At 39.0% G+C, this 25,508-nt stretch overlaps 1 protein-coding gene across 5 annotated transcripts in view; it reads right to left on the bottom strand.

Annotated features, from left to right (window-relative positions):
- RXFP1 (relaxin family peptide receptor 1) overlaps positions 1–25,508 on the bottom strand; it is a 123,598-nt gene that overhangs the window by 66,406 nt on the left and 31,684 nt on the right. For all 5 annotated transcript variants that reach the window (XM_010383214.2, XM_030925996.1, XM_030925999.1 and 2 more), the window contains exon 2: positions 13,412–13,549. In XM_010383214.2, the coding sequence (XP_010381516.1) occupies positions 13,412–13,549 (138 nt within the window). The remainder of the gene's footprint in view (positions 1–13,411; positions 13,550–25,508) is intronic.

Genomic DNA, 25,508 nt, shown 5'->3' with positions numbered 1-25,508 from the left:
AATTTATAGCATTGGATTGTCTTCCGTTCCTAGTTTCGCATAGTTTTTTGACCTTTCGTCAAGTTTACTTTTGTAAACTTGTTTCATATCTTTAGATAAGGAGAATTCTTTGAGAGATTTTCATTCCTCCTCTTTTAACAGAGAGGTTGAATGTTAGTATTTAGCCCTGAAAGAAGTCATATTTAGCAAATACCCATTATGTTGTGCTGTGTACTCTATTTTATCCTCATGATAACTCTATTTGGTTATTATCATCATCTCCACTTACAAATATATATAAGCAGAAACCCAGATAGAAAAATTGATACTGCAGATATAAAAACTGATACTGAAGAAGGTTAGGTGACTTTACCAAGAAATAGATTTATTAAAAATAACTAAATAATTAAAATAATAATTATTGTATTTCTTTTCTAGGCCAAAGACATTATTTAATCAGATTACATTCTATCTATAAAATTTCACCTTTTGTGGGACATCAGCTTTAAGTATTTAGCTATTACTATTTGCTGCTTATTTTTCTGTTGTATGTTTCATTTCTGTTATTGAGGCTCTTACATCAGAATTATATGAATTATAAAAAAGTTTATTTAAATAACAACCAGAAGTTGTTATTAACTGGAATTTAAATTCACATTATTTTTCTTTATGAAATCAATGAACGTATTGCAAATCAAGGTATTACTAAAAACAATTTAACAAAAACATAGTAGTGTTATGAGTGGTTATATGTTTATCGATGCTACAAATAAAGCATGTAAGTAGGTAGGTCAGAGTATGTTGAGGCTTTGAGTATTCATATAAACAGTTTTCGTGCATATCTGCAGAAGGTGAGTGAGAAGTGGGCTTGCGAAGGTCTGAAGGCTTCGACCTTGCAGGCTACCAGGGTCTCGCTTCACTCTGTGCACCACGTTCATGTTCCTGTTACTGCCACATCCACCTACCTCAGGATCAGTGATGGATTTTAGGTGAAGTGACAGCATCCCAAACACAGGGCTGTTTTGCAGGTAATGTTTCACTGCTGCTATGAAATTCATGAGATGTGGCTGGATGACTGCCATAGAAGCTGATTTTCTTTCACTCTGCTTCTTTAGCAGATCCTATATTTAACTGAGCTTTTACAAATAGACAACTTCAATTTGAATTTTTTTTTTTTTTTTTTTTTTTTTTTTTTTTACCATTAATAGATAATGCCATGCTTAAAACCATGGGCTATGTGCCATTTCCTAATCCTTTGTCCTCACCATTGCTCTCTTGCCCTTCTTCTGTTTTAAGGGGCACACTCTATGTGGCCTCGGTTGTAACATTTTAGTCCAACAGATTCAAGTGATGCAGTTTAAGCTTCTCTTCTCTCTTAATCCTGCTCTCTTTCTCTGGTTTTCTACTGCATTGTATCTTCTCTCTGCTCTCTCTACATACACACACACACACACACACACACACACACACACACACACACAGAAGAAAAATAAGGAGGAGAAACAGATGATGTCAGGATGGAAGCAGGAATTTTAGGCTAGCAGAAAGAAACAGGACAAACCTGTTAATTCTTCCCCAAGTCACAGCATACATTTTGTGTTTATTAAATAGCAACATCATCAAACAAACAAGCCTTTTAGTAATCAGCTTTCACTTTTCTTTCTGCCTTTCCAAAGTATTTTCCTCTTTCTACCCATTACTTCCTCCCACCAGAAGGCAGAAGGCAGAAATACAGAACATGGGAAATGGTGCCAAAATTGCAAAGTTGAGGAGTTAGCATTTTAAAGAAAACAGCTTTTGGTATATGTGTTTCTATATTTTAAATTCCGTGTCCTTCATATTTTAAGGATGTATAGGGCAGTGATGAGAATGTTTTTTCATACTTCAGTAATGATGCTGATGTAATTTATTTTCTGATTTATCTTGAGGCAGTCTAGGGTAGTGGAACAAGCACCACACAGAAGAGAATACTGTGTTGGGGGATATGGTTTCCAGTATGTATTGGTAGTGTTGTAAAAATGGCACCAATTAAAAAAACATTTTTACTAAAAAAGAGCTTCTCAGCTAAAAATGATACAGACATGCCGTAAATAAAGTTTAAAAACATAGATTAAGAAAAATCTGGTCTCGCATGCTGCATGAGTTTACTAAATATTTGTTGATTGACTGAATGAATGATTGGATTTCTGTCCTTAAAGACACTTCAGAGAAAGCTCAGTCTCCCTTATGCTGAAATAAAAACTGGGAGCTGGGGCATTTATCAAAAACAGAAATTTACAGGCTCCTCCACTGGAGACTCTCATTTATTTGGTCAGCATGGAGTCTGGGAAATCTGTATTTTTCATAAGTGGACTAGGTGAGTCTTAAAGTGAGTTTTGGAAGAACTGCATTATGAGATTTGCCATAGTCAACTGGGGTCTTCCTCACATTGCATTGGAGGACAGCTAGAATTTAGTCACATAAAATCCTGTGACTCGGAGTGTATTTCTTTTAAGCAAAGTTGCTGGATGTTGACCATCAAGTAGTTTAAGACACTCAAATAAGATTAATGTGGGTGGCCCCCAACTTAAGGACACTTTGCTTATAACTGTCTTATTATACTTATTGTAATCTTCTTCATGCTATGCTTATTGATGTATATATTTTATCTCCTTATGAGAGTATAGTAGAAAATCTTTTTTACCTATGTATTTTTGTATACCTCAGTGACTACTAAGGTACTTTTATCTTTTTTTCTCTTTTATCATCCAGCTCAAAATGTCATAAGGTACTTTTAATATCATTGAAATCTAGCTCTTACTAGCCCTCATAAAGTGTTTAAAGTACATAAAATGCATAAACATGATTTCACTTGTACCAAGTTTTAGCTATCATTTAGTTTTATGGAAAAGTGGGTTAGGCATACCAATCTGAATTCTGGAGAAGGCATCTCTCTTCCCCATGTTGTTAGATTCCCCTGGCATTGGCACTGGGGGATGAGGACAAAGGATGAGATTTGATTGGGGACAGGAAAGGTCCAAGTTTCTTAGATGCATTAACTTGTCATAGTGCTTTATCAGGTTTTTCTGAAATAGTTTCTCAGGAGTATCCTTGAGAAGAGAGTTCTATGGTAACACGTGTTTGGGAAATGCTGCATCCTCTATCCCTACTTGGAATTAATAATGCATGCTGGTATGATGAAACGAGAACTCAGGCAATAAAGAAATAGCTTTAATTTTGTTTAACGCTTTCTACGTGACACCTATTGGTACATTTTGAAAAATATTTGCTTTTGCATTTGCACAAGAAGACTATCTGTCTAGATCAGTGGTTTTCAAAAGTGTAGATCTGGGACCAGCAGCAGCAGCACCTGGGAACTTGAAAGAAAAGCAAATTCTTGGGCCTTACTTCAGATGCACGGAATTAGAAACTCTGCAACCCGAGAGCCCAGCAATCTGTGTTTTAACAAGCCTTCCAAGTGATTAGATGTCTGCCAAAGTTAAAAACTTCTGATTTAGACTAATCATTTTCTCACTGTTATGAATTGGATAATAAAATTGTCTCCACTGGGATGTGAATAATTTCAAAACTTAAGCTAGTTTGATATTCCTCTGGGGTATCTGTTAAAAATGCAAATTCCTGGGCTTTACTCGTACTTATTAGATGAGCGTTTCTGGGGTGGGGGGTTAGGACTCAGATCTTTCACAGCCCCCCAGGTGGCTCAGATGCAGGTAGTCCTCAGAAACATTCCTGTCAATTTGCAGGGTCACTCCTGGGCTCCCTGGATGTTTGGTTGAGGGACTTATGTCTCAGTCAGAGGCGAGGCCAGACTGTGATGATGTCATGTTAAATGGTACGATCATTTATGAAAATGAAAGGTTAAATCTGATAGTTTAATAAGTATACATGCTTATTGATTAATGAATAAGTGATTAATTTATAAGGCTTGGATTTATGCAAAGTGGAGCTTTTCTTTTTCTTTCTTTCTTTTTTTTTTTTTGAGACAGTGTCTCACCCTGTTACCCAGGCTGGAGTGAAGTGGCATGATCTCAGCTCACTGCAACCTCTGCCTTCCAGGTTCAAGTGATTCTCCTGCCTCTGTCTCCTGAGTAGCTGCGATTACAGGCACCCACCACCACACCTAGCTGATTTTTAGTAGAGACAGAGTTTCACCATGTTGTCCAGACTGCTCTCGAACTCCTGACCTCAAGTGATCCACCCACCTTGGCCTCCCAAAGTGCTGGGATTACAGGCGTGAGCCACCACGTCTGGCCCTAAAGTGGAGCATTTCTGATTCTCACATATTTACTCAACTTTCAGTACTCATTCATGGAACACAGTGGAAGATCTTTTGCTCATAAAGTAAAATGAGGTTATTACCTGCAAGAGCAGAGGTGCCCTAGGCCACCGGAGTAAACCTTAGAATGCAGGCTGGCCAGGCAGACGATTCATCAAACTGTGGAGTTTCTTTGAATTTAACAACAACAGCAGTTTGCAGGACAGAATACATATACCTTTTTCTGGGGTCTCAATAGCTTTTGGAGGCAACTCTTTATGGAAATCAAAGGATGTGACATAATCCTGGGCATCTTTTGAAGGAAATTGAGGCCGCTAACAAATTACCTTTTCTTTTTTTTTTTTTTTAAGACGGCGACTCGCTCTGTCACCCAGGCTGGAGTGCAGTGGCCTGATCTCAGCTCACTGCAAGCTCCGCCTCCCGGGTTCACGCCATTCTCCTGCCTCAGCCTCCGGAGTAGCTGGGACTACAGGTGCCCGCCACCACGCCCAGCTAATTTTTTGTATTTTTAGTAGAGATGGGGTTTCACCATGTTAGCCAAGATGGTCTCGATCTCCTGACCTCATGATCCACCCACCTCGGCCTCCCAAAGTGCTGGGATTACAGGCGTGAGCCACCGCGCCCAGCCACAAATTACCTTTTCTGTCCCATATAGGAGGAAGTGTTCTGAGAGGAAAATCTTTACGGTGGTAACCCATACATAGTTTAAGTATCATTAGATAAACACAAATAAACAAATTTGAGGTTAAAGCTAGGTCCGTATTTTCAGCAAAGCCTAGGGTTCAGCTACTTAGGTATTTGGAATGTTATTTTGAGAATAATAAATAGAAAACCAGAAAATTTTGAAAATACAATGCATGATTATACATTAATACACATATTTATGACTCACGTCACTTTTCCTCCTGTGTTTTATTTACATTTTTAATTTTTATGGGTACATGGTCAGTCTATATATATATGGGGTATATAAGATATTTTGATACAGGCATGTAATATGTATCTTTCTGTGCTTTTATCTTGAAAACAAGACAAACCACCAACTTTAGTGGAATATTCTAAAATGAGAACAGCTAACGTCTCCATCAAACCACCTGGCATTGCCATCATTCTGATAGCTGTATAAGTTTTACTTTGGAAATGATGGAATAATTAATATTCCAGAATTTTAAAAGCAGGACCAATTGAAAATTTTAAAAGGGCTTGACATACTTCAAACATTCTTATAATCTTATTTGAAAATATGTATCATCACCATCACACCCATAAATAAGTACTGCTTATCTAATTCTCATGGATTAGTAAGTGCCAAGCCAGTGACAGGAAAAATACTCTGGGCATTAACAAAGTTTTCCTTCTCTTAAATTCCTTGCACTTTCTGCCTCTTTTCCTATCCTAGGCAGCTAGAATTAACCACTTTCATTGCCTGAAAGGGATGAGACAGAAGTTTACAGATAATAAGGGAGTCAAATTTCTTGGTATTCGATTTTTAAATCCTTAAATTTGATCATTGACGATAGATATGGAAAACCAAAAAAGAGAGGAACTGAGCTTTGCTGTTCGCAGACTTAACAAGAGACTTGCACCAGAAAGAGAGAGTGGAGGGGTCTTTCTTCCTTCCCTCCTCGGGCTGAATCTAGGGGAAACCACACATTTCCCATGGTTTCTGGGCTCTGGAAGCAGGGGTAGCCTGGTGTCCTTTGCTAAGTAGAGGCCTTATGTATGGCAGGACCCACAGAATTATTGCACACTTTGGCTTGACATAGGAATAGTAGAGGAGACATGGCCATAAGAGCCTAGGCAGATGGACCTAAATATGAGCATGAAAGTTCTCCTGGGCTCAGCCTGGCTCAGGAGTACTAAATGTTTCCTGTGAGCCCCAGAATGCCACAGATGTAGGCAGGAGAGGCACTGGATGTGAAAGGGCCTGAGACAGACAGGAGATAACAGAGTGGCGACTTCTGGCAGAGGACCAGATAGATTTATGAATAGCTTAGGGGATGCGCCATCATTAGCTGATAACAGACAACCAGACCCCCCACACAATGTCCTGGCACCACAGAGACTGCTGAGCTCAACTGTAATCCCAGGTGAAGGGAAATGAATCAGACCTTTAACTGCCTTGGTTTAGACTTCTACCACTTGGAAGAATGGAGACTTGTAGCAGAAATTATCTTTGGCCATAGAAAAATAAAGATTTACATTTCTCACTCACTTGAGAACTTGAGTTGATTGTCATATCTACTGCTATAGTTTGGACGTTTGTTCCCACTCAACACCATGTTGAAATGTAATCCCCAGTGTGGCGGTATTAGAAGTATTGGGAGGTGGGTCCTAGTTTGGATCATGAATGTGGGTCACTCATGAACAGATTTATGCTGTCCCTTGAGGTGAACGACTTCTCTCTCACTTTATTGGTTCAAAAGAGAGCTAGTTGTTAAAAAGGGCCTGGTACCTCCCCTCCTCTTTCTTGCTTCCTCTCTTGCCATGTAATCTCTGCACACACTGGCTCCCCTCTCCCTTCTGCCATGAGAGGAGGCAGCCTGAGCCCTCACCAGAAGCTGAGCAGATGCTGGCACCCTGCTTTTTGTAAAGTCTGCAGAACTACGAGCCAAATAAACCTCTTTTCTTCATAAATTACCCAGCCACAACTATTCCTTTATAACAATGCAAAACAGACATCCACCATGTGGATGAAATTGATGCAGGGCATCAATGTCCCCATCTTTAAAGGGAACAAAACCAGTTCCTTTCTCCTGGGTTGTCCTGAGGATTAAATGAGGTAAAATGTATAAAGCACTCAAAATGGAAAGTGTTATAAAAATATTATTCATTATTCATACTATAATACTTGCAATTTTAGGTTTGGAAGTTCATCTAATCTCTTATATATTATATTTTAAAAAGAAAGTTAAAAATAATTTACCTTTTTAAAACCAAAATCCTTAAAGGGAAGACTTCATAGAATTCAAATTTTATCAATAAGAGATTTGTTTGAAGGCCCTACTACACAATGATTAATATCATAAGCATGTTCTTTCCTCCCAATCAAAAAACAAAACAGAACAAGCCAAGCATTTGGTTTGAATTCTGAGCAAACCATGATGTCAGAAGAGTTACGTAACCTCTCGGTACTTCCATTTTTCTTCCCTGTGTAATGGAAATAGTCTTATCATGTCTAATTTATAGTAAGGAGGAAATGAGAGAATCTACTTAAAGGATTAGGACTATGTCTGAAACATAATAAATACTAAAAAATAGAAGACACTATTAATTTTATTATTACAACTCTTATTATACAAAACCAAATATTCCTAGGAGGATTAGAATATAGTGTCACAAATAGTCATGCACAGGCTGGGTGCGGTGGCTCATGCTTGTAATCCCAGCACTTTGGGAGGCCGAGGCGGGTGGATCACTTGAGGTCAGGAGTTCGAGAGCAGCCTGGACAACATGGTGAAACTCTGTCTCTACTAAAAATTAGCCAGGTGTGGTGGCAGGTGCTTGTAATTCCAGCTACTCAGGAGGCTGAGGCAGGAGAATCGCTTGAACCTGGGAGGCGGAGGTTGCAGTGAGCTGAGATCGCACCACTACACTCCAGCCTGGGCGATAGAGCAAGACTCAGTCTCAAAAATACTACTACTACTACTAATAATAAATAGTCATGCATAGACAAACCTAGAACACAAGATGTCTTTTCAAACCTAAAATATGCAGTGAATGGCAAAATTGCAAAGTAAACTATTACTAACAGACAACAAAGGCCGGCATGGTGGGGAGGGAAGGCAAAGCATTTAAGATCACATTGGGAAGGAGGTGAAATAGAAAAGTTTACATGGGAAAATGTTCATACTTTCAAGGAGCTTCTAGCAAAGGGTGCTCAGAGCATGCCTTTGATATGCAAGCTAACCAATCCAGACTTAGAGCTCCTCTGACTAGCCCACACATCCCGGAGGCAACAGTCCTCTGCTTCATCATCCTAGGCCCAGGTAGCAGGGAAGTAAGGACCACCGCTAGAGTTTAGAGCCCTCCAAAATTATTCAAAACAGCACATCTTAAGCTGCTCACCTTGCACTACCTTGATTTCCCTCGGAAATCCCAATAAAGGCTCTGGCCTGATGCCTCCCCTCTCACCCCTGTCTTCTGCCTCCTGACCACCCTGGTGTCTTTCCCATCTAGCCCTGTATGGTATGCCCTGCCTCCTGTCTCTAGAACCTGTGGGAATAATAAACTTTTGTGTTTCTGAGCCTCCCTGATGTCTCCTGTAGCCATACCTGACTCACCATAACTTAAAAGAATACAAAACACCTGGTAAAAACCATGTGGTTCAAGTTTAGCACAACCCAGAACTGCAACTGAACAGCGAAGCAAAATCGTCTTTAGGAGGTTTTATGCCACATACAATTATGCATAAGAACCGCTCACTGGAAATTCTGTCTAAAATTCACTAAGACTAAATTTTAAGCTCACTTTAATCTGGACCAGGAGTTTATGTCGACCTTAATAATGTCTCTTTAAGCCTACAGAAGGTGACCCTTCTCCATGTCCTGTCCTAACGTGCATTGTTCTCCAGGGCTGCTGTAACAAATTCCCACAAACTTGGTGACTTAAAAGAAGAGAAGTTGGCCGGGCGTGGTGGCTCATGTCTGTAATTCCAGAACTTTGGGGGGCCAACGTGGGCGGATCACGAGATCAGGAGATCGAGACCATCCTGGCTAACATGGTAAAACCCCGTCTCTACTAAAAATGCAAAAAATTAGCCGAGCGTGGTAACACACACCTGTAGCCCCAGCTACTCAGGAGGCTGAGGCAGGAGAATCACTTGAATCCTGGAGGCAGAGGTTGCAGTGAGCTGAGATCATGCCACTGCACTCCAGCCTAGGTGAGAGAGAGAGACTCCATTTCAAAAGAAAAAAAAAAAAAAAAAAAAAGAAGGAGGAGAAGGAGAAGAAGAAACAGCCTTAGGAACATAAATGATCCAGATACTATAAAATGAAGGAAAAAACCACTCAGCTCACAAGGGAAATTAAAGCAATTAGAGACAAGCAGAAATAACTGCATCTCACAATTTTTCCATCACCTGGACTCTAAAGACGGTGATGAAAGTCTGCCATGCTTCCTGGAAAGTTCCAGCCTATTTTTGTATGGACAGCAGCAGCATGCCAACTGGGCATCTTTGAGGTTTTGAACAGAGTTAATTTTTTTTTTTTTTTTCTATTTCTAGATGACTGCCACTACTAGAGTACCGGTTTTCCCAGAGGAGCTAAAAATTGTAGATAATTGATAATAATGGAGTTTGTGAGCAAGTTAGAATGCTTGTGTATCATATTGAAAACTTGATTCTACTGTATCTCCGCTGTTGCTACCATTTTGCATGCATTCCTGATTTTCTGCTCACTGGGTTTAGGTTCACGGTTCTCAAAACTTAGTGTGTATTAGAATGACACGAGGCTCTTATTAAAACAGAGCTTTTGATTCAATAGGTCTGGGATGGAGCCTGAGAACTTGCATTTCTTTTTTTAAAATTTGTTATATAAATGTTTTAAAATAATTATTGTTTCTTTTTTAAAAAAAATTGAGACAGGTTTTTGCCATGTTACCTAGGCTGATCTCCAACTCCTGGACTCAAGCAATCCTCCCACTTTGGCCTCTCAAAGTGCTGGGATTACAGGTGTGAGTCACTAGGCCTGGCCAAAATGTGTATTTCTAATTTCCTAGGTGATGTTGATGAGTTTGGTCTCAGGACTACTTTTGGAGATCCAGTGGTCTCGGTGAATTTCAAGAAAGTTATGTGATTCTGGCATAAGAAGATCAGTAACAAATTGAAATAGTTATTTTTTACATAGACATGTCTTTATAAGAGTGAATTATGATCTTTCCCAGATTTCCAAAACTGGACTTGAGAGTTTTCAAATGTTGGCAATAGTGAATTAAGGACACAGACAAGGTCCCAGACGTCATGGCATAGCTGATCCACAGATGGCTGCAGGTGCGTAAGAAAATCCAGCTGAAACCAGAACTGCCTGGCTTATCTCAGTGGAGTCCATCCAAAATTGCTGACCCCAAGAATCATATGCTAAATAAATGGTTACTTTTTAGGCCACTATGTTTGCAATATAATTCAGCTAACTGATACACTAGGTAACATTTACTGAGTGCTAATTTTATGGACTGTAGTCTTAGGTCAGGTTACTATAACTAAGTATCACAGATTGGGTGGCTTAAACATAAACATTTATTTTTCACAGTTCTGGAGACTGGGCGGTCCAAGATCAAGGTGCTGGTAGTCATGTCTAGTGATGGCCCACTTTCTGGTTTACAGACAGCAGACTTCTTGCTGTTTCCTTACATGGTGGAGAGATGAAGCAAGCTCCCTTAAGACTCATAAGGATACTAATCCACCCTTATGGCCTCAGGTATTCCTAATTACATCCCCCAAATCCCATCTCCAAATCCTATCACACTGGGGGATGGGGCTTCAACATATGAACTTTATGGGGGACCCCAGCATTCAGTCCAGAGTACCCCAGCATTCAGTCCAGAGTACCCCAGCATTCAGTCCAGAGTACCTGCACTCTGCTAAGCATCTCGGATACATTATCTCATGGAATCCTGTTAACAACCCATGAACATGGATGCTCTTAGCATTCCCGTTTTATAGAAAAGAAAACAAGCCATTCTTTGCCTCGCTTTACAGCTAGAGTTTAACTCTGATTACTGAACTTCTCTCTGAAACCCCAATGCCCTATTGCTTCTGTCTAAAAGTGCTTTTTGGTGAATCCTGAGAAACTTGCATGATTTTAAGGATTATTACTGTAAGGATTGCTACTTTTGCTACTTGGCCTCTTTAAACTTAGCACTAAAGCTAGAGTTTCCAAGCTTTTTTTCCACTGAGAAGCTACATTTGCTGATAAATTTGCTACTCCCACCACGTTCCTTTCCTGCTTCCAGCTACCATTTTAATTGGAGTGAAATTTTCCTGTTGCTCTGTCTAGAACTCTCTATTTGAATTGCCAGCAGGTCGAGGGGGAATTGGCTGGCAGTGGGCAAAACACTGTTTCATCTAATTAAAAAATTATGTAATATTAATTTATTTTAACAAGATGTTATTTTTAAAAATAAATGAAAACATATTTATAGCCATCCAAATCAAATACAATTGTAGCTTAAGCTCACTAGTTTAGATAGTGTGGTTATACTTGAGTTACTACCATCACATAGAAATAGTGTTTCAAACTAACAAGTGTCAAAAATAAAATCAGATCGAATTATAAAAATTTAAAAGTTTATTATCATACAGCAAGAGAAAGTACAACTCGGTATCAGGGAGATTTCAGCCCAGGCGGTAGGAAAGCTCAGAGGCATGTATTATAGGATGGCTCATAAAGTGAAAATGAGGAAATTCTTCAACCTTTTCCATGACTGGTTATTACAATGGGGTTTCCAGGGGATAGGGGATTGGTTAAAAGTGATTTACCTTATACCACTTTAGAAAGACGATTTAAGTTTTGTTTGTGATTATCAGAGGCATTTACAAGAAACAACCTCAGTTTCAGTTACGTTTTCAAGAAATAAGCTCAGTTAAGGTTCGCTTGTGTGACCCAGCTGATTTTTTTCAGGTAGGAGGATTTTCAAGCCTGGTGTTCATCTTATTTTATGTTAACGGAAACTTAATTCCTTCAAGGTGGTTTCTTAAAAAGCCTGAACTACTTGGGGGAGAGTGATCCCAGCAAGGCCTCATCAGCATATATTATTTATGTGACACTTTGCATACTAACATTGTTATGCATCTTTTTGTCCTCCAAAAGAGTACCTTACTTCTTGACAGGTGAGAAATCTTACTGTATTACATTATTAACCGAAGCTTATTTTCCCAGTGACTCAGATCCAAACAATTCAGGTTCTAACTTTGTATTTTTAAGGCTTCAGAAGTTTGAACAAAATTCTAACTGAAAGCTATTTTCCTATATTCAAATTGGCCAGAAGCCCTACTTACCAGCTTTATAAATCCAGAGGTATGGTTGTTGGTTAAGTAGTAAGTTGTATTTACATATTGTTTGTTTTGTCTCTTTTAGGACTCACTTTTCTTCCCAAAAGATAAGAAAGGGCAACAGCATCCAACACTTAGATAGCACCTCCTAGATGTCCTAATTCTGTACTCTTAATCTTCCTGAATTCTTATAGTATAGGCACAATTACCACACCCTTTTATAAAATGAGGAAACTGAGGCACAGAGAGGCGAGGAAATGTTCTCAAGTTTACATAATTGGTTATCGTTGTACCCAAGTTCAAACTTGGGCAGTCTGGCTCCAGGGCCCGTATTCTCAATTTCAACAGTATTCTGCTTCTAACACCTTATTTGGACCGGTTTGTTGGGTTAAAACAGGGGTGTCCAGACTTTGGGCTTCCCCAGGCCACATTGGAAGAAGAAGAGTTGTCTTGGACCACACATAAAATACACTTACATTAATGATAGCTGATGAGCTTAAAAAAAAAAATCACAAAAAAATCTAATGCTTTCAAAAACCTTATGAATTTGTGTTGGGCTCTGTTCAAAGCCTTCCTGGGCCGCATGCAGCCTCGGGGCTGTGGGTTGGACAATCTTGGTTAAAACTTATTCTATGAGCAACCATCACTTGCCTGGAATATTGGCTGTGATACCATTTCATAGAAAAGAGTGGATATTAAGGCTGGTTGCGGTGGCTCATGCCTGTAATTCCAGCACTTTGGGAGGAAGAGGCGGGCGGATCACGAGGTTAGGAGATTGGGACCATCCTGGCTAACGCAGTGAAACCCCATCTCTACTAAAAATACAAAAAATTAGCTGGGCGTGGTGGTGGGTACCTGTAGTCCCAGCTACTTGGGAGGCTGAGGCAGGAGAATGGCGTGAACCCGGGAGGTGGAGCTTGCAGTGAGCCGAGATCGCGCCACAGCACTCCAGCCTGGCAACAGAGCAAGACTCTGTCTCAAAAAAAAAAAAAAAAAAAAAAAAAGTGGATATTTTAAGCCATTGAAATAAGTGTAAGATTTCCTTAAGCAACATATGTTTTGTATTTCAATTTAGTTTTGTCTTTTTGTTGAGAGAAGTCCCAGCGACTTCACCTTCAGTCCTTTCTGCCCCTTTCTCTCACCGTGACTGCAGGGGCTTCACTCACCACAGTTGTCCTCATCGGCCTGATTCCCACAGTCGTCCACACCGTTACAGTGCAGGAGCTGAGGCAAGCACTTTGTGATGTTCCCACAGGGGAAGTAGCCAAGGGAGCATTTGACATCCTGTCCACCCCCGTGAGAAACTGGGGAAAAGGGGAGAAGACACAAAGTTGGAAGGAGGTTAATGCAAAGGCATGGCAAAGAGCAGCTTCTCCCTGATATTTTATCATCATTTGTCTTTCTCATCATGGTTTATACAACCCTGATGCCAGTTATTTTCCAGGAACCTTCACCTCTTAGGATGTTCTTTCCATGATTCCAGAAGATGCCAACATTTTTCTCTTTGCCTTTGTTCATGCTGTTTCCCATCCGAATGTCCTCTCCATTCCTGTCTTTTAGGAAACGTCTGCCCATACTTCACAGTTCAATCCAATTACCCTCTTACAAACAATTTTCAGCCAATAATTTTAAAAACAGAAATTTGTTGTATTCTTACTATGGGCTATGAATCAAGGCCGGTCTGGTATTGAAACGACTTCATTATCTGGGGAAAACCTGTGGTTCATTATCTCACCCCGAGATGATTAAGGATGTGGACACACATGTGGAGTAGGTTAACGAGAGGAAAGTTTAATAGACAAAAAGGAAGAGAGAGAAAGCTTCCTCATGATGAGAAAGCGGGTGGCCCAAGAGAGGGTTTCCGGGTTTTGGGGCAGAACATGATTGATTTTGTACCGAGGCTTGAGGAGGCGGTGACTGATTTACATAAAGCCCAGGGGGCTGGTTTCACCAGGTGTGTCATTTACATAGTCTGTGAAAAGACTGAAAAGACTGGCCCTCGCACCCTAATCTTTTATTATGCAAATGTGGCTTCTACCTGGCTGTCGCCATGACACCTGCACACGTGGCTTTACCTGGCCAGTGCTGTGATACCTACGCACATGGTGATAAGGAAAAGGGAGCAGGGGGCCGGGCACGGTGGCTCAAGCCTGTAATCCCAGCACTTTGGGAGGCCGAGACGGGCGGATCACGAGGTCAGGAGATCGAGACCATCCTGGCTAATACGGTGAAACCCCGTCTCTACTAAAAAATACAAAAACTAGCCGGGCGAGGCGGCGGGGCGCCTGTAGTCCCAGCTACTCGGGAGGCTGAGGCAGGAGAATGGCGTAAACCCGGGAGGCGGAGCTTGCAGTAAGCTGAGATCCGGCCACTGCACTCCAGCCTGGGCGACAGAGCGAGACTCCGTCTCAAAAAAATAAAAAATAAAAAAAAAGGAAAAGGGAGCAGGAATCGCCAACTGAATGTATCTGGCTTCCAGGTACAGCTGCTGGCATTTACATATGAAAGCTTCCAGCTTGCATATCTGTGCTTGCAGCTTGACTTTTCAGGCTGCTTTCTGTTAGAAAAGAAATGGTTTGGAGCTGCTTTTCATTAAAGGAAAATTTCACCGAGGACTCTTTTACCCTTCCTTTTTTTTTTTTTGAGACAGAGTTTCGCTCTTGTTGCCCAGGGTGGGGTGCCACGGCACAATCTTGGCTCACTGCAACCTCCGCCTCCCGGGTTCAAGCGATTCTTCTGCCTCAGCCTCCTGAGTAGCTGAGATTACAGGCATGCACCACCACGCCTGGCTAATTTTGTATTTTTAGTAGAGACGGGATTTCACCATGTTGATCATGCTGGTCTCGAACTCCTGACCTCAGGTGATCCGCCCATCTCGGCCTCCCAAAGTGCTGGGATTACAGATGTGAGCTATTGTACCCAGCCTCTTTTACCCTTTCTAACTGCCTAAAATAATTTCTTAATAACTCCTGTAATAGTATTAGAGAAAGAAGAAGTCATAGAGGATAACAGGAAAGCAGGTGCCATGTGATCATTTCTATATTGGATAGTTGCTAAGTGTAAGGCCCTGTACAAGATGTTATGCATGCATCATTGAATGAAACAGAGTTCCTGCCCTAGGGGAGGTTACCATCTCCCAGGGAGGATACACTGAACAAGTTAATAAATAATTACAATTTATGGAGAGGTCCAAAAAGAAAGAAAACAGGTGATGTAATGGAAAATATGTGCTGGTGCTTTGTACCAGTGGTAGTTAGAGGGAGGCCTCTGTAAAATGGTGCCATGTAAGCTGAGATCTGGAGGAAGAAAAGGAAATCACCCATGAGAGTAGGGGAGGTAGTAGTGGGAAAGTGGTGGTGGTAGTTAAAGTGGTGAGGAAGAGGCTTCAGGCTGAGGATTAGGGAACTCTGGGAAGGTTGTGGTGAAGGAGCCCAGCGAGCAGGGGACAAGTGACATGAGCTGAGGTTGATGAGGTAGAGAAGTATCCTTGGGCAAAGGGAAGAAGTTTGGGTTTTATTTAAAATGCAAACGGGAATCAATGAAGGATTTGAAGCCAAGGGGCCACTTAGAAAACAGGTATGTTTTGTTCACATAATTCTGGCTACTGGGGTGGAGTGCCATTGGGTAGGAGACTTGAGGGGAGGGTAAGAGGGAAAGCTGGGCTGCTGATTGGGAAACTTTGCATTGCTCCAGGTAACAGACAAATGAGGCTTAGTCTAGAATGGTGCCAGTGGACAGGAGAGAAGTGAACATATTTTACATGTAATTTAGGGGTAGAATGGAAATGGACAGAATCTTCTGAACTGGCTTGACCAGCTGGAAGCATGGCAGTGCCACTACTGAGACTCTCTGGGGGAACCATAGGGTGCAAGAATAAAGATAGCTCATTTGCCTTTATTTCCATATTTACCCAAGAGCTTCACCATGTGAGTTTTCTAACTCAGCTCAACACTTTCTCACTCACTTCAACACTTTAAAACCCCTTCTTCAATCCAGAAGTCCCATTCTGGTTTTTTATACCTTCCCCGATTCCTGGAACTCCTCCTCCATCACTACCATTCCCCTCGTCACCATCACTTCCTCCTGAAATTTGTGCTCCAGCCTTGTTGGAATTCCTGACTCAAACTTTATTGGCTTGAATCGAGGTGAGATTCTAATCCTATTAGATAAATATTCTTTTACTTCATTTTTTGAAGAAAAATTAGTCATTATTTGCAATCGTGTTTCTAGGAAAGAATGTGTTTGAGTGCCCAAGCTAATTTAAAGGTGAAAGTTTGGAAATATTATCTGCTTTGCTATATTTATATCCCTACAAATAAACATTTAATAGAATGAAGAGGACTATAAGAACTTCAAAACTATCAATACTTCAAAAAGCAGTCCACTTTAACCTCTTTGCACCAGACACACTCATCTACACTAACAATCAATTAATTAAATTTCATCACATATTGGTTGTCCAATTGTTTCAAGTGTTTTAATCTTATCCCCCCCACCCACACACACTCAACACTCATTGTAAACAAAGCCCATGTCATTGTTTGTATCTCTGGTTAGGGATGCTGAAAATTGTTGAATAGTAAAATTAGAGGAGACAAACTTAAGAAGTAAAAATTGTTCCGTAAACAATTGAAAGGTATGAATATTTGATAACATTTTACATAATCATCCTATTCTGACTTTGAAGGGCAACCATGCCATTTTAAAAAGTAGACTTTATTTTTTAGAGCTATTAGGTTCACAGCAAAATAGAGTAAAAGGTACAGAGAGTGCCCATGTATTCCCTGCCTCATGCACCTCCACCATCAACACTCTCCCCAGTCCAGAGTGGTGCATTTGTTGCAGTTGATGAACCTACATCGACACATCATTGTCACCCAAAGTCCGTAGTTTACATTGGAGTTCACTCTTGATGTTGTACATTCTATGGGTTTGGACAAATGTATAATGACACGTGTCCACCATTATAGTATCATACAGAGTAGTTTCATTGCTCTACTCGTCCTCTGGTAACCACTGAACTTTTTATTATCTCCATCGTTCTTCTTTTTCCAGAATGGTAATGTCATTGGAATCATGCAGTATGTAGCCTTTTCAAACTGGCTTCTCACACTTAGTAACATATATTCATCCACTCACTTACTGAAAGACATCTTGGTTGCTTCTAAGTTTTGGCAATTATAAATAAGCTGCTATAAACATCTGTGTGCAGGTTTTTGTGTCGGCCACATATTAACCATAACACTTTAAAATCTGAGATTTATATAATTTCAAAGATTTCTGTAGACTCCCAGTACAGTTATGTTCTTATTATCCTTACCAAGTTTGTAAATCTTTGGAACTTTCTAGAATGCTCATAATTATGAAGAAATAAGAACAGAATAGTTTGAATAATCATTAAGAGCTTATTATGTAAAAATGTATTTGGGGTCAATGATCAAAGCATGAAAAAAATAAAAGTGACTACTTATTTTGTGAAGTATGGTGAGACCTCTTAATAACAGGGCAATTAACATTCTCATAGAGAAGCAATCCATCTATGACAGGCTTTGACTGTATGTAGTCATTTCAGAGCACATAGTTTGATGAAGCACACAGTCAAATCTACATAATAATTAGCTGTGCTATAAATAATGTTCTCACTTGTGAAATTATTCAAAATTAATCTTTTTTCAACCAATTATTTAAAACAAAGTCAAAAAAAGGGATTTGCATGCCGAAGGCCATTACTGGCAGAACATCACATATTTCAGAGATCTCAAGCATACATATAAATAAAACGATCTGTGTTGAGATTAACTTTTTATATCTTTATTAATTTTTAAAGAACACTGTAAACACCAAGATTTTAAGAAGAATTCTTGGATGAATTGTCAGCCTCCAGCCACAGATACTTTGAAGATGTTTTAACTGGCCATACCTGCCTGTGTTTTCATGAAACTCTGTTGAATATTCTTCTCCACATAACTTCTTTTCTGAATATTATCCTTTTATGCCCTGTCTTTAAAATTTATATTTAGTGGCAGATATAGCTCCTCAATGATTGCATCATGAAATTAGTTCTACATTTTTATAACATTATGATTCAACAGCTATATCAGGAATCTTAAATATTTTTAAGTGATATTTTAAAAGTAACTTTTGGGCCAGGTGTGGTGGCTTATGCCTGTAAGCCCAGCACTGTGCGAGGTCGAGGCGGGCAGATATCTGAGGTCAGGAGTTGGAGACCAGCCTGGCCAATGTGGTGAAACCCCATCTCTACTAAAAACGCAAAAAGTTAGCCAGGTTGGTGGCAGGCGCCTGTAATCCCAGCTACTCGGGAGGCTGAGGCAGGAGAATCACTTGAACCCAGAGAGTGGAGGTTGCAGTGAGCCAAGATTGCACCACTGCACTCCAGCCTTGGCAACAAGAGTGAAACTGTCTCAAAAAAAAAAAAAAAAAAAAAAAAAAAAGTAACTTTAAAATGTTGAGATAATCTCAAACTGAGAAGTTGCAAGTATCGGATAAAGAACATTTCCGCACCACCCCACCATTTGAGAGTAAGTTTTTGACCTGATGCTCTGGCACCCTTAAATACTTTAGTATTTCCTACAAACAAGAACATTTTCCTGTGTAAATAGAACCATTAAAATCAGGAATTTAACATGGAGTTGTTACTACCACTTAAACTTCAGAACCCATTAATGTTTATATATTGCCCCCACAAAATGTCCTTTATAGTAAAAGGATCTGGTTTGGAATCACTCCTTGCATTTAATTGTCACATTTCTTTAGCCTGTTTTCATTTTCATGGCCTTGATACTTGAAAAATGCAAGACAATTATTTTGTAGAATGTTCCTGAATTTGGGTTGTCTGATGTCCATCATAATTAGATTCAGGTTATGCATCTTTGGCATGAAATTAACACAAGTGATGCTCATTTCAGCCTGTCAGGTAGTACAAGATGTTCATTTTTTCCATTAGTGATTTCACCCAAATTCCTTTGTAATTAATACACATTTTGTAGAGGGGTACTTTGAAACTGCAAAAAGACCTTTTCTCATCAAAATGTTAATTTATTCATTTACTTATTTCTATCAGGTAGACTTATGGCTTCCTATTTTGTTCAATGGATTACAATCTGTTGATTATGTATTCTGATGTGCGAGTTGTCTCAAATTGGACCAGTAGGAACTCTTTTAACCTAGCTTTGGTGTCTTTGTAATATTTATGCATCATTTTTTGAGCACTTCCTTGCTTTCTGGCACTACAAGATGTTTCAGGATCATCTTGCATTTTCCCTGCTATAGCCCTGTAACCAGCCATTTCTCTAAGGAGCTCTGGGTCCTCTCTGGGTAGAATGGTATTTAGAAGCCAAGATGTAGACTCAAGGTAAGCTCATTGATAGTGGGGTATCACTGCCACCAGGTCTCTCAGTGGACAGACTAGGAAATATATGTATGGTTATTCATACATAAACACATTTCCATCTATATTAATTTCTCTGTATGTTTCTAGATACTGAAAACTATGAGTTCATGTCCAGTTCCTATCCATCACTACAGGCTCAGTCTAATTTTCTCCCATTACATATCTGTTACTCCCTTTCCTGACAATGAGAAGCCTGCTTTCTATTAACTTAATATATTTATTATCTTGACAGATCCTCTTTCCTGCATGGATGCTCTCCTTGCCTTAATCAGTGCAGACTCTCACTTACATAAGCACTCTCCCCACCCTGTTTAGGACCAGGCACCAGCCCCCTCTAAGGATGCCCTTCTCACCCCAGTGGGACTCCGAAATTCCTCTCTGGACCACTACTCTATCACACTCAACACAGAAAAATACCTTCTTCTGATCCACCAAATGACTTTAGAACTCAGTTGTTTAGGAATAGAGGTAGAAAGGCAAGGGGCCAGTAAGTGATGTTTATAGGAAAACTTTGCAAAAGTCTAAAACAAAAAGCATTTCCTTTTTAGCATGGAACCATATCCTTAAGAACAGCAATAATTCACAGTGCAATAACACAAATCAATAGAAAAAATGATATTGAGTCCCTCTGGAAAAGTACGCCCAAAGAGTGACAGAAGTAATAGTTCCTAGAAGAGCAAGTAAACATGCTCTCATTGTGTAACCCAACTATCCATCTGCCCTGAGTACCGTTTTTGTCCTGAACCAGCCTAAATATTTCAGTGGTTGACAATGTTTTTAAGTGGTTGACAATTTTGAGAGGGTGAGAGACAACAGAGTTTATATTTCAGTGCAAATTAGCTTAACTACCCTCTTTAGACTGACAGTTGTCATGAAGTCTCTCTGGCTTGGAGGATGAAAGGGATTCAGCTTTTCCAGCACTGAGTTTCCAGCCTCCCTGGCCACCACTGTTCTTAAGGTTTGGATCTGCCCTCAGCTCCTGTATCTTTTATTTATTTCTCATGCAAAGTAATTTAGTCTTCTTCCAAATATGTGTATAACCAGAGGTAGGGGCTTAGATCTGCTTCTAAGGCAGTAGGGATTATACATAACAATTTAAAAATGTCCCCCACCCCTGTACCCTGGTAGCTTTTCCAAAATATCTACATGTGGAACTGTCAGGATATGGGGTAAAATATGAAAACATATTGTTATTGGAATATGAACGATCAACAGTTGCAATGAATAGGGTCCTTCAGGTATGGTTGGAATACCAACTTTTGAATAGTGTTGGAACTGTCATATTTATGACTCCTAAAGGCTATAAATTGGGTGGCCCAATAACAAAATTTCTAAGATCAGACCTTACATTAAGTTTTTTTAAAGGAATTGTGCTGTTATAATGTTATAACATTGTATGTTATAACATTATATAATTATGTTATATAATTATGGTATAACATTATATAACATATAACTATATATAACATAATTATATAATTATATGTTATAATCATAGAATCATATAATTATACTTGTTATATAATTATATAATTGTTATAACATTATAGTGTTATATATGTTGTATGTTATATATGTTATATAATATATAACATATAACATGTTATAACATATATTATATATTATATAACATATATAACATAACATAACATTATATATACATAACATTATATAATATAATGTTATAATGGCTACAATGTCACTAGGTGATAGGAATTTTTTGGCTTCATTGTAATCTTATGGGACTGCTGTCATATATAGGGTCTGTTCCATTGCTAACTGAAATGTTCTATGACTGTATGTTACAACTCTGTAAGTTGTAGAATACTTATAATAATGCAAATGATTTATTGTTCATAGAAATGCAGATTATGTGTGACAGATAGATACAGACTGTGAGATACATTGATTACTGCCCCATAGATTATTGGTCTCTTTTGCATGTGTTAATCAGATTTATTTCAGTATTCCTGTTGGCGTGTGTATGTGTGTGTGTGTGTGTGTGTGTGTATGTATGTTGAATTCTCCTTTGAGTTATTTGTAACATCTTACTGGTTCCCTCATTAGTAAATGAATTAAAGTCTTTGAGGTCTCTGAGACATTTTTATTTTATATTTTATGAATATCATTATTTTACCTCCTCTTCCTTCTCCTTTCACTTCTACTTCTTTTTAAATTATCTTTTAGCAGGTGTGAGGACCCACTCAGAATCCCAGGGTTGGTACAAAGATTATTTTAAGGTGAAGACATTTGAGAATCAACAGATGCCAGATGCAGAAAGAAGCTTTCTCAGAGCTTCCTTTATCTGACTAAAATCTGAAACTTCTGGGAAATAATCCTTCCCTAAATTCCCTCTTTTGGGTGAGTCTACTCCCAGGAGAAAGACTGACAGTAAACCTGTCATACATCCCTTCCCTGGGGAAATTCATATCCTTAAAGGATGGATAGGCTACATGCACCTGCCTAAACAAACATCATCACAAACTTTATCTCCTGTTTTTTCTTCTAAAAATCCCTTTGTCCTTCCTGAATAAATGATTTTCTTCCCATGGAAGCCTTTTCTTCCTCTCCCTTTCCCCTACTTAGTTAGGAATATTAGCCTCTAACTTTAACCGTTTGGCAAGCTAGCTATTACTTTAGTTAGCTGCCATATGCATACAAATCAGCCTCTTGTTGGTTAAATTTGCAGGTTCCCAGTCCTTGAACATAAGGGCAAAGAAAGAGTGTTTCCTCTGGGACACAGATCTAACTTGAACACAGGGGATCTGTACTTTAGGATCAACTGCCCTGGAGGGGTGTGCACTCGGGGTTCCTTTAACCAAAGCTTCAGGTGGAATCATCCCAGTTATAGAAAACTCAAGATATATATCCTGGTAAAAAAAAATTGTTGGCTCAAAAGTAACCTCAGCTTGTTTGAGATTAAACTCTTGTTGATCTGTTATGATAAAATTCTCCCCTTAATAAATATGTATATTTTAAACCATGATAAATTTTAGAATATAAAGATAATAAAATTAATGAAACGTTTAGTATTGGCATTATATTTTAATGTGGGAATAATCTGTGCTTATTGGGGGGTTGGAGTTTTTTTTATGATTAAGAGAATTAGGCAATTAAAGAATAACAGATGAACCTACTAATTTCAACTTAAAACAGGTAATTAAATTCACACTTGTGATTTTACATCATAAGAGAATTTAAGTCTATAAGCAGCACTGGATTATGTAAGATAACTTGACATTTACTATATTTAAAATATGTTTTATTGGATTTTCTAAAGTTTTTAAGCACGTATTTAAAATACAGGTTGAGGCCAGGTGCAGTGGCTCACGCCTGTAATCCCAGCACTTTGGGAAGCTGATGCAGGCAGATCACTTGAGGTCAGGAGTTCGAGACTAGCCTGGCCAACATGGTAAAACCCTGTCTCTACTAATAATACAAAAATTAGCTGAGCATGGTAGCACATGCCTGTAATCCTGGCTACTCAGGAGACTCAGGCACAAGAATCACTTGAACCTGGGAGGTGGAGCTTGGAGGGAGATCACATCACTGCACTCCAGTCTGGGTGACAGAGTTGAGACTCTGTCAAAAAATAAATAAATAAATAAAAATAAAAATAAAAATACAGGTTGTGTATTTCTTATTCAAAATGCTTGGGAACATAAGAGTTTTAGATTTCAGATTTTTTCAGATTTTGGAATATTTGCAAATGCATTCTCAGATATTTTGGAAATGAAACCCAAATCTAAACACAGAATTTATTTGTTTCATATATACTTTATACCTATGACCTGAAAGTAAGTTTATACAATATTAAAATGATTTTATGCATGAAACAGTTTTGACTGCATTTTGGCTGCAACCAATTACATTAGGTCAGGTGTGGAATTTTCCACTGTGACATCTTGTCAGTGCTCAAGAAGTTGCAGAATTTGAAACATTTCGGATTTCGAAATTTCAGATTAGGGATACTCAACTTGTATTTAGAATAAAATTAATCATTACATTTAAGATGCTGTTTAAAACAATTCATTATACTTTGTCTTGAATGAGACTGGTTAAAAGTTCAATTTTTCCAACTCGAGTTAAACATTCATAAACTAAAAAGTGAAGGAGATTGGTTTTATTTTACAAGATTTATTAGTAGAAAATAGGTTTGTAAATTGAAGTTAAAGGCTGAAGGGAAACATGGTTTTTGAATTTGTTTTTTGAATTTGTTACTATAATAAAAGCATATTAATTTTAAACCCAAGTATAATAGACACTGTGGTTTGTTGATTCAGTAGTGATTCCCAAAACCTTCTCTCTTACTTCCCGTCCATTGAAGAGGTTGGAAAGCAAAATACTTTCTTCCCCAGCTGGCCGGCTTCTCGGTGTCTAAGGGGCACAGTTCTGGCCAGTGAGGCATGGGCAGACATCTGCTGAGGAAGTCCTGGAGGTGCTAGCTTTCTTGACAAGAGATGGATGGGGCTGTTGTCTTCCACCGTCTTTCTGCCTTGAACATGATGGGATGATTGTGTGAAACTGCAGCAACAGTTTTGCATCTATGAGGCAACACATATGCTGGCAAGACCAAGAAAACTCACAGATACCTACAAAATGCCAACCCTGGAATCATCAGGCTACTCGGACTCCTCTTTAGGTGAGAAAAACAAACACTTTGTTTTTTTAGTGTTTGTTTAGGCCACGCCGGGTCAGGTTTTCTTTTGTTGTCAGAAAGTGCATTCCTAACTGATACATCAAGAAACTCAGGAAACTCCAAAGTGTTCTTTCTGCAGAGTCATTCTAGACATGAAAAAGCTCATGTTGGCAATTTACTTGAAAGGGTGATTGAAGGAGTAAGTGAAAGACTGATGGGGCTTGTAGGGACAGCAGTATAAAGAGTCCAAGCTCTCTGAGCCTCAGGTATGAACTGCCATACAAATTCCTTCAGCGTTGGTGGGGTGAGTGGTCCCTGTTGGGCTAATTGGGAAAAAAATCATCCCTGAACTATTAAATCTTTCTCTGGGACTCAGTCTACTGGAAGCCCCAAGAGAAATGTCTGGGAAGTAAAAAGATGGCTTAAGGTGTGGAGATATTGTTGGGACTGATATGTAGACAATACTTTATGTGATGTGCTCAGTGTAACAGGATGGTCTCAGGCACCTGCGCGCTTCATTACCTGCAGCTACCTGGGTTAGTTACATCCATGAAGTTGAAGGAGAAAAAGCCAGAGGAAAGCTTTCCATCCTTTTTCTTCCTGCAGACATTATGTAAACTTTCCTGGAATAGGATAATAGAAGTTGTGTTTCTCTTTGGTAAAGAAGTCCTTACTGAGTAAAATAACTTGTAGACATTTTATCACTTGGTTTTACATGAATGTATATTCATAGTTCTGAAGTTTCTCTGACCTGAGGTTAAATAGTTTGATTTCACTTATCAAGCTTATGGAAATTCACTAATATCAGTGCAACAGTCAGAAGTACTTAACAAAAAAATTATTGTAGAATTGTGTAAAGATACCAATTTGCCATTGAAAAGACAATTGCAATTCTATGAAGAATTTCTACCTTCCTAGTTTGCATGATACCATCTTGTGCTTCACATTAAAGTAGAAAAAAGTAGCTTTTCTTTTTGTTGTAAATACATCAACCATAAAATTATAATTCACAGCCGCTTGTCTTAATATTGGATATGTAATGGGTATATGAATTTTTTTTTAAAGCACATCTATTACTAGTATAGGGGAAAAAAAGCTTAGTATTGGGAATCAATGCAGTGGGGCAGGGGGCTCTAGCCTTCATTTGTCACCTTTCTAGATCTGTGACCTTCAGTAAATTTTTTGAGCTTAAGTTTCATCATCTGGAAAATAA

This window comes from Rhinopithecus roxellana, chromosome 2 (genome assembly GCF_007565055.1).
Source record: "Rhinopithecus roxellana isolate Shanxi Qingling chromosome 2, ASM756505v1, whole genome shotgun sequence".
NCBI lineage: Eukaryota > Metazoa > Chordata > Mammalia > Primates > Cercopithecidae > Rhinopithecus > Rhinopithecus roxellana.
Note: the sequence above shows the minus strand (reverse complement) of the source record. Positions and strands in the feature narration are given on the sequence as shown.